At 37.0% G+C, this 10,843-nt stretch overlaps 1 protein-coding gene across 1 annotated transcript in view; it reads right to left on the reverse strand.

Annotated features, from left to right (window-relative positions):
* Positions 1-260: 260 nt before the first annotated feature.
* LOC117408670 (osteoclast-stimulating factor 1-like) overlaps positions 261-10,843 on the reverse strand; it is a 32,095-nt gene continuing 21,512 nt past the window's right edge. The window contains exons 7-10 of the mRNA XM_034013867.3: positions 10,678-10,727; positions 10,510-10,588; positions 3,698-3,796; positions 261-642 (exon numbers count right to left, since the gene is read on the reverse strand). Of these exons, the coding sequence (XP_033869758.1) occupies positions 584-642; positions 3,698-3,796; positions 10,510-10,588; positions 10,678-10,727 (287 nt within the window). The 3' untranslated portion in view covers positions 261-583. The remainder of the gene's footprint in view (positions 643-3,697; positions 3,797-10,509; positions 10,589-10,677; positions 10,728-10,843) is intronic.

Consider the following 10,843-nt stretch of genomic DNA (forward strand, 5'->3'; position numbering starts at 1 on the left):
GCCAAAATGCTACATTGGGCTTTGGGAGAATTAGAATCTAATTGATTAATAACAAAGAATGTTCAGGACTGTATTGATGATTGTTCACAGTGTTTTCACTAAAATACAGGCTTACTATTCTCATGTGTACTATTGATTGGTTCTGTTTTCTGTCCCACAGACTACTCCTACATAAACCAGGCCCACAGACAATTTACATCAATTACAACAATCCTTTCTTTCCACATTTTTACATGCACTAGTTTAAAGACTCGGACACAAAGGCTTGAAATGTTTATTTTTTTAAATGCCTGATTATTAATGGAACAATTTAATTTATTTTGTAAGAATATATACAAACAGTTTTAATTAAGGCAGTACAGGCTGTAGCAAAGTTTTTTTTTTTCTTTTTCTCTTGTTAACAGTCATTGTAATTTGGAAATGACAAATCTGGACCCTACATTATCTTTTTACATACATATTGGAAAAGCATTTTAACATGTAATTACCATGTTGCTCAAAGCAAAAAAATTAAAAATAAAGTTTTAAACTTTAGAATGCATTATTTGTTTATAAAACACAGCAATGTCATGAAAGGTGCCATTTAATCTGAGTCTTCATCATCCAAGTATTCTTCTGCATTGCTTGCAGTCCGTATGATATCTATTAAGATAAAAAAAATAATAATAATTCAACTATCCATAACATGTACTACTTAAAACAGATATTAATACAGATGTTTCAGATATTTTCATTCAGTGGTGTAGTGCATTTAACCGATATAACTAGCAGAACTACATGAAGAAAAAATAACATGACATCAATAGATGTCAGATCTTTAAAAAACAATCCTCTGGCTTTTGTTTAGGAAGCTGTCCATTTGGAAGGGACTGATGTTTTTATAAAATAAAATAAAAATAACTAACTATCTGGCCTACTCTTGCTTTTGTCCCTAAAGATACAATTGTCAACTTAATTCCACAAAACAGCTACACGATCACGCAATGTGCTGTGTTCAAACAATATATAGCTGCCAGTTCTTTAGACAGCAAGATGTTCATTAAGACTGTGTCCAGAAGGACTCAATATTACACTTTCTAACACCTGACTAAATTACATACATTGACAATGATACAGTGCTCCATTAGACATTATTAAATGTATGAATCTAATTCTAAAATTAGATGTACCTGATTGTAAATCATTTCCATATACTGAACTACTTAGTCCTATCCTTTTGTTCCAAGAACTCAGACATTTTATCATGAGTGGAATGAATAGTGTTGCTCCTGTGCCAGCAGAGAAATACAGTAAGCTTATGCTGATCTTTCTGTACAGTTGCTGTGGACTAAGTAGTTCAGTATATGGAAGACATTTAAAATCAGGTACATCTAAAATTAATAATATGTTCAGAGCACTTTCACCATAAGACACTGAGGTCATGTAAGAATTGATTAAATTAACATATATTTTGAATTCTAAGGCAAGGCAGTGTATCTCTGGAGAACTGCTCGGTTCAGCTTTGGAACCATCACTACACATAGCACCAGAGAGGAGGAGGAGGCAGTGAACTGAAAGGGTTTGGAACCATTACTATACATAGCACCAGAGAGGAGGAGGCAGTGAACTGAAAGGGTTTGGAACCATCACTACACATAGCACCAGAGAGGAGGAGGAGGCAGTGAACTGAAAGGGTTTGGAACCATTACTATACATAGCACCAGAGAGGAGGAGGCAGTGAACTGAAAGGGTTTGGAACCATTACTATACATAGCACCAGAGAGGAGGAGGCAGTGAACTGAAAGGGTTTGGAACCATTACTATACATAGCACCAGAGAGGAGGAGGCAGTGAACTGAAAGGGTTTGGAACCATCACTACACATAGCACCAGAGAGGAGGAGGAGGCAGTGAACTGAAAGGGTTTGGAACCATTACTATACATAGCACCAGAGAGGAGGAGGCAGTGAACTGAAAGGGTTTGGAACCATCACTACACATAGCACAGGAGAGGAGGAGGAGGCAGTGAACTGAAAGGGTTTGGAACCATTACTATACATAGCACCAGAGAGGAGGAGGCAGTGAACTGAAAGGGTTTGGAACCATTACTATACATAGCACCAGAGAGGAGGAGGCAGTGAACTGAAAGGGTTTGGAACCATCACTACACATAGCACCAGAGAGGAGGAGGAGGCAGTGAACTGAAAGGGTTTGGAACCATTACTATACATAGCACCAGAGAGGAGGAGGCAGTGAACTGAAAGGGTTTGGAACCATTACTATACATAGCACCAGAGAGGAGGAGGCAGTGAACTGAAAGGGTTTGGAACCATCACTACACATAGCACCAGAGAGGAGGAGGAGGCAGTGAACTGAAAGGGTTTGGAACCATTACTATACATAGCACCAGAGAGGAGGAGGCAGTGAACTGAAAGGGTTTGGAACCATCACTACACATAGCACCAGAGAGGAGGAGGAGGCAGTGAACTGAAAGGGTTTGGAACCATTACTATACATAGCACCAGAGAGGAGGAGGCAGTGAACTGAAAGGGTTTGGAACCATTACTATACATAGCACCAGAGAGGAGGAGGCAGTGAACTGAAAGGGTTTGGAACCATTACTATACATAGCACCAGAGAGGAGGAGGCAGTGAACTGAAAGGGTTTGGAACCATCACTACACATAGCACCAGAGAGGAGGAGGAGGCAGTGAACTGAAAGGGTTTGGAACCATTACTATACATAGCACCAGAGAGGAGGAGGCAGTGAACTGAAAGGGTTTGGAACCATCACTACACATAGCACAGGAGAGGAGGAGGAGGCAGTGAACTGAAAGGGTTTGGAACCATTACTATACATAGCACCAGAGAGGAGGAGGCAGTGAACTGAAAGGGTTTGGAACCATTACTATACATAGCACCAGAGAGGAGGAGGCAGTGAACTGAAAGGGTTTGGAACCATCACTACACATAGCACCAGAGAGGAGGAGGAGGCAGTGAACTGAAAGGGTTTGGAACCATTACTATACATAGCACCAGAGAGGAGGAGGCAGTGAACTGAAAGGGTTTGGAACCATTACTATACATAGCACCAGAGAGGAGGAGGCAGTGAACTGAAAGGGTTTGGAACCATCACTACACATAGCACCAGAGAGGAGGAGGAGGCAGTGAACTGAAAGGGTTTGGAACCATTACTATACATAGCACCAGAGAGGAGGAGGCAGTGAACTGAAAGGGTTTGGAACCATCACTACACATAGCACCAGAGAGGAGGAGGAGGCAGTGAACTGAAAGGGTTTGGAACCATTACTATACATAGCACCAGAGAGGAGGAGGCAGTGAACTGAAAGGGTTTGGAACCATTACTATACATAGCACCAGAGAGGAGGAGGCAGTGAACTGAAAGGGTTTGGAACCATCACTACACATAGCACCAGAGAGGAGGAGGAGGCAGTGAACTGAAAGGGTTTGGAACCATTACTATACATAGCACCAGAGAGGAGGAGGCAGTGAACTGAAAGGGTTTGGAACCATCACTACACATAGCACAGGAGAGGAGGAGGAGGCAGTGAACTGAAAGGGTTTGGAACCATTACTACACATAGCACAGGAGAGGAGGAGGCAGTGAACTGAAAGGGTTCCTCGGATATCTGTGTGGTATTAAGCCTGTGCAGAAACCATCAGATACAGTGCTAAAGAATGCTCCAGTAGTGATACTTACTTGATCCTTGTTTCCTTTTAAGCAGGGATGCACACTGTGCATTTGTAGCCATATCTAGGGCCAGTTTCTTCTCATTGTTTAATATATCTGTTCTCGGACCTAAAAAAAACAAAAAAAAACACAACAATCTTTAAATTAGGAATTGGAATAGGTTTTAAATAATTTAATTTAATTTCACCACAATAGACTAGCAAATGTCAAAACTGATGATGGTGTTAAAACAGAAACAGGAAATGACTGTGTAATATAACCAAAAATCGAATGGAGTCACAAGTTCTTTTTTTAGCTGGGTTCCTGTTTTCTGTTTTGAAAAAATGAATTTTAGCATCCTTATTTCATGGGTGAAAGTGGCCAATGATCATTTTGACAAACTTCTGGGGCAAAAACAATCTTTTGGGCAAAGGTCTGGGGTTGTACATGCTCTCAGATGCAGTCTCAGCCATTTTGGACCACTTTCAGAAGCAAATTTGAACTTGACTGTAGAAAAGAAATTCAGAAATTACTTCTTACAACTTGTCATTTTACCAGAAGGATCAACCCAATAAATTTCACATGAGGCTCGTTAAACAGTTTTTGAAATGTTACTGATTAAAACTTTTACATGTATGCCCAATTCACATATTACATTTTATAAAACCTCAGCCGCAAAAATCATACACAATCTTTGCTTAACTCAATCAGATGTCGTAAATACAGGGTTCATACAGTTTTTCTGCTGCAAATTTCAAGGACTTTAAAGGCCATTTTGACAATTTTCAAAAGACCTAATGACCTAGTTTGACAATTTTCAATGTTGAGAACTAATAACCAACTGTAAAAATAAAGCTTTTGCATTAACAGTTTATTTAACTGTATAATAACAAAAATCTAAATTATACTCACTTTTATAGATACGCTCTGGACCAGTAACCTTTGTTTTTCAGTTACACAAGTCAGTTTTGATATCTATAGGTGAGTGTTTCATTCTAAAAGCAGTACAACAATTTAGTGTTTTAATCAATGTCAGAAGCAATGGGCAAAGAATTTTGTGCCTCAATCATAGGTGCTTAACTTTGTTAAACAGTAGGGAGGCAAACTGAAGTACTAACGGCTGTGTATAGAGAAGCAAATGTTAAAATAAATTTAAAAAATATTGTATAAAAAAAATATTGTACCTCTATTTTTTATTTATTTTGTTTTTTTACAATTAAGAAGCTCTAAGAAACCAAGCAAACCTTGCTGTTGTGAAGTTACGGTTTCAGTAATTGCAATCCTACAAAACTGGGTTTATTTCAGCATAAAATGTACAATATGTACTTACTGAACACGCATTAACACTAGAAGGACCGGAGATATACTCATACCTAGAAGCTGTGTTTCTGACGGCTGTATTCAAAACACTGTAAATAGTATAACGAAAGGAGAAACAGTCGGATGTAATTAGTTTTGTTTTTTATTGACGGCGTCACAAATATAGGGCAGTAGTGTGGAGTCCACTACTCTCCAGGGCTCTGGACTCTTGACCGGAGGGTCGTGGGTTCAATCCCAGGTGGGGGACACTGCTGCTGTACCCTTGAGCAAGGTACTTTACCTAGATTGCTCCAGTAAAAACCCAACTGTATAAATGGGTAATTGTATGTAAAAATAATGTGATATCTTGTAACAACTGTAAGTCGCCCTGGATAAGGGCGTCTACTAAGAAATAATTAATAATAATAATAATAATAATAATAATGAACAACTGAAGCATGCATGCATATTATATATATATATATATATATATATATATATATATATATACACACACACACACACACACACACTGTATATATACACACACACACATTTATTTTACAAATCAAAACAAGAAAATGTAAATAAATAAAAAATCTGAACAGACATTGGTTTACAACATACCTATTTATAAAACTGAAACGATAGCAGTACATTAACTTTTCAGCAGCAATCGGTTTATTATCAGATGAGCAAAAGCAACTGAACAACGTAGATACATCAACTTAGAAAAAAAAACATTTTACAGAAGCGCACAGCACAAGAAGTTATAAAAAAATATATATATATATTTATTTCTTTTTTACGACAAAAGTGTATTCACAATCAACACATCGCCTTTCTGCACAGGGAACAGCTGTCCGAAGTTTTATTTTTATTGCATTTGCCAACCTGGCATTGGTGTCTCTTGTGGCTCTCAGCGGGGTTGCCAGCTTCAGCTGTGGGTACACGCTTGGCAGTCTCCCTCTGTTCCAAATGCTTCTTGTGAAGTTCCTGTGCTAACTGTAAAATATATTCTCTCCTTGGTAAATTCTTCTCTGTGCATTCTTTGTAAAGTACGCAGGAGTTGATGGCTGCTAGATCCAATACATTGTAAAACACCTGAACAGACCACTGTCGGGAGCTAGCTTTCACGGAATACTTCCATATAATCTGATCCAAAACATCAACTCCATATTTTGTTGCGTTGTAGAACCTTTATTTAACCAGGTAAAGACACTGAGAACAAGTTCTCATTTAAAATGCCGACCTGGCCAAGAGGCAACATAAATACAACAAACAAAAATACATAGACAGTTAGAGACATTACAGCAATTTTCACTAGTCCCGATGCTAACTGACTGACCAAAGCAGCGGGTTTTAATTTTTTCCTCATAGATCTCAGATCAGGTGACACAGGTTGAAACGTTATTGAAGAAAATAGAGGGCAAAGATGCAGCTTTCCTTGTAAAGGTAAACGGTTCTTTATTTTGAAGTTTCTATTGTGGGGATAGGGGGCTAGCGGTAAATTGTGTAAGTTTCAAACTGAAAACTTATAAAGGGATATATTTTCATTCAGTAATAAAAATACTATTAATTAAAAGGCTCAAAACTACAGATTGTGTGCATCACTTGTAAGTAGCTGCCAGTCTGTTTTACATTCAAGTTTCCTTCAGTTTTCTTGATAATTTTTGTAGATTCGGTATTCGAATCCCAAAAACTTGGATTCGGTGCATCCCTAAGCAAAACTGTTAATTTAATTATCGGACCTACTCCCATTAAATCTGCATTATGCCACACTCGCTCTAGCGTTCAGAGATAAAGGGCCTCGTTTACGAAAGGGCACACAATCAGAACTGCAGAGTTTAAAAAGTAAATAATTCACTGGCGGCTCCGACAAACCAGAAGCCAATCCTTCACATATTCAAATTCATTTGACAAAGTCCCCCCTTGTTTTTCTTTTGTACTTTTTATGCTCTCATTAGTATCCAACCTAGCAGATTCAGCGTCCATTAGTTTTCGCAGATTGTACTGTACTTGCTGAAGTGGTTTTCTCCCACTGCTAATTAAAAATATAAAAAATGCAGCCACCTAGCTAACAATTTCATCTTGAGTGCTACAATGAAATGTACCTGTCTTTAAATTGGGACCGTAGTGAAGAGAGAGTGTGTGTACGTACGTGAGTACATTCATTATTGTTGGTAGTAATTCATAGTTATTTAATCACTCACAGTCTGTAATCCCCAACTCCACAAACCAGCCAGCACTTTTGTAAATAGCAACACATGTAATGAACAATCAAATAAACACTTTGTTTGTGTCATCTGTGTCAATTTCAGGCGGAGCTTCATGGTTGGCAAGGTGACACAGCTGAGAATTTTTCCTCTGTCATCCTGTCGGGTGCTGTCAATGTCAGTTTCTCAGCACGCGGTACATCAGTCGCTCACTTATCGTTCAGTAACGAGGTGCAACAGGTGATTGATCGATCTGTAGGAGCGTTTACTAAGGTGCCTTTGTTGAATAAAAATTCTAAATTACAATTATTTATATGTATTTTTTGTTTGTTTGTTTGTTTTTTTTAGAAAAATACAATTTAAACCTAATATTTTAGGGACCCCAACTGCTGTTGTTGATTCCAACTTAGGCAATTCACATTATTATAACAAACCACTGTTAGAACACCTCAATGAATACTGTAAACAGCAAGGCAATGACATGTAGTCAGCCCTGGCACTGGCCGGTGTTTCAATTATTATTATCATCACCATCATTATCATCAGTAGCAGCAGTAGCGATCCAGCGTACTGGGTATTTTACAGATTAAATTGAGTTTGCATATTATCAAGCTGCTTTTACTTTGTTAGATCCAGCCAATTGTGAATATATGCATGGGATCGCTAGAAAATGGATAATAGAAATGCCAGGAGAACTAGCCTACCTGGAAATTGCCTAAAGCACATGACCAATAATTCTGCATTATTGAGCCTCAGGATTTCTCAGCACCCTCTTAGTCCCCCTCAACCTATGTAACCTACCAATTTACCTATTTGTCAACTGAATTTGTGAAAGGTAAATCTGTATAATAAATGCAATATTCTGTGTTTGTAGAGTCAGGATGCTTTACATTGCTATAGCAAGGCACTCAATAAGAAATACAGAGGTATTGTTTCTTTAATTGCATTAGTGCAGTATCGGTACAAGTTTAACAACTATAAAAACTGTAACAGTACTAGTGGGGTGAGATCTGTGACGGCAGTAGCTAACTACATTGACAGTAGCAACTTTCCGGACAATTATATTATTAAGGCAGGAATAAATGGCTGTGAAAAAGACACGGTAGGATGCTCTTCAGGTGGAAAATAAGGAAAGCCATATATACAGTAATTATTGAAAAGTACTCATGACCTCAAGGTAATGTTATATTTTACTCACCCAAAATACATTTAACTCAGTGTTTAAATTGAAGAGTAAATTACTCAGTGGCCCAAAACCTTATCTGGAGCACATTAGATGCTCAAGTCTTGCAGTACTGAGATGCATGACCAGTATAATGCACTTGAAGTAGATATCACCAGAACAGCCTATGATGAATTTGTTTATGTTGCATCACCCTATAGAATTAACTACTTTTGCTTCATAAAGGCTGAATGAAACCTGCTGAATAATGTTAACATATTGAATTTCATACCGCTTTATAGTTTTACATATACTTAAAAAACTGACAAATATTGAAAAATGTGAGATTTCGAAATCTAACATGACATATTAGGACGCCCTTATCCAGGCCGACTTCCAGTCGTAAACAAAAATACATTTCGACTATTATGGCTTCCGGTAGACTTTTGCGATATCATTTTGTAGTTTCTTTGATTACAAAGACCTACATTATGTTCATATATTTTTTATTTCTCTTAATTATGTCTCAATTCTAAAATTCTAGGTGATATAAAACATTTGGCCATAGCTGTATACACAGTAGAACCTCAGACTTACGAACACCTTCGGAATGGAGTTTGTTCATAAATGTGAAATGTCCGTAACTCTAAATATGAGTTTTCAATGGTTTTAATAAACGTATACACCTGCTATCTACTTCCTCAAATTGGACAAATACAAGGATACTGCACAGTAATGCAATACTCCTATTGTTATGATTCTAAAGGCTTTAAAACGGTTCTATGAAAAGGGAAAAAAGCGAAATTCAAGTTACCATTGAAACTGTAACTGTAGCGAAAGCACAGATTTAAACATCCAGGGAAACATGCATTATTGCTCAGTCATTCAGCCTCCTTTGGCTTGAAAAAAAAAAAAAAAAAAAAAACTGCTTTGTTAAAACTAAGATGTTCCTAGTAAAATTACCCCTACTTGCTTTGAAATCTGCTTCACCTTTGTCTGGATACATTTGTTGGTACAGTAATTCTGCCGCCTTTATGACGCATGGTTGAGTGACTGCATACTTCCAGCTGACAGTTGGGTGTTTGACTGACCGGTCAGTTCGGAGGTTTGGTGTTCGTAACACTTAGGTTCTACTATATAGAATTATTATTATTTATTTTTTCAGTATAATTCTGGCCCATTTTCAAGGATAATAGGAGATTTGTAGTATCTGTCACCGTCTACTATTCCTTTGAGAAAATTAGATTGGTATTCGGGACATACTGTATAAAATTGACCAGGAGTGCGTGAGTCTCCATCGAGGAAATCAGGCTAATTTGCTGGGTCTCACCAATGGTAGTTTGATATGGTTTAATTATTGTTATGTCTGCAAAGATTCTCCTTGCTTTATTTGTACATTCTTGTTGAATTTATCTCTGCTCTCAGTTGAGCAGGGTATAAATCTTTCGGTTTGGTTTACTTTTTCGGTCATTTTGTATGCAGTTTATTTACTGGTTTTTACAGTTTCCGTGAGAGGCATACTTGAATGTTGTAAATCTTAATGTAACGTCACTTCATCTGATAAACTATCTGATACAAAGAAATTTTAGATCACTGTATGACATCGACATCAGGGTTTACAATAAATCTAATAATTTATAGATTAAAGGATTGTTAATTATATATATATATATATATATATATATATATAATGAATGGTCAAAAGCTTACCTGCATGTGGCAATTTAAGAGAGACATGCAGCAAAATACTGATCTAGTCCAAATAATACAATTTGTAACTACCTTATTGGATACAACTGCAAAAAATATGTCTTAAAAATCAGCATAATTTGATTTCCATATCTATAAGTTTCGGTGAGTTTCCATAACGGTGAGGTTTTTTTTATTATTTCACGTCTGGCCTTCTAGATCATTTTTTTTTTTCTTTGGCTTGTGAGCAGCCTACTTTATTTATGCACTAAAACCCCTTTAATCAAGCTTTGTAAAAAATATATAATTTCTCTGGGTAAAACTAATGTAAATATACATTTTGGGCCAAAACCAACTTTATAGTAACATTCCAAAATGTTAAGACACCAAATATTAGACCTATTAGGTCAACTGACATCTAGCCCCATCTACTGGTTTGAAAACAGTAGTCCAGTACTGTATTTTAAAATACTCACCTTTGTTGAGCAACATCTCTACAATATCCGAGTAGCCCTTCCATGCAGCAGCATGCAAAGGTGTGTCTCCAAGCTTATTCTGCAGACAAATGATAATTAAAGTTCCTTTTTATTTAGTATGAAAATCCATTACAAAAGTTCTCTCAAAAATTTTGATAAAGTTCATACCTGTTGATTAAGTTCAATGTTAGCTTGTCCAAGTAACACCTCCACTACATCTATAAAAATACAATAAAAACAAAGCTTATAAATGCAAAGTTATTCACTATTTTATAAGTAAAACAAACAATTTTTAATTTCCTCTCTACTTTTATAGCACTTGGGACACATCAAA

This window comes from Acipenser ruthenus, chromosome 2 (genome assembly GCF_902713425.1).
Source record: "Acipenser ruthenus chromosome 2, fAciRut3.2 maternal haplotype, whole genome shotgun sequence".
NCBI classification, from domain to species: Eukaryota; Metazoa; Chordata; class Actinopteri; order Acipenseriformes; family Acipenseridae; genus Acipenser; species Acipenser ruthenus.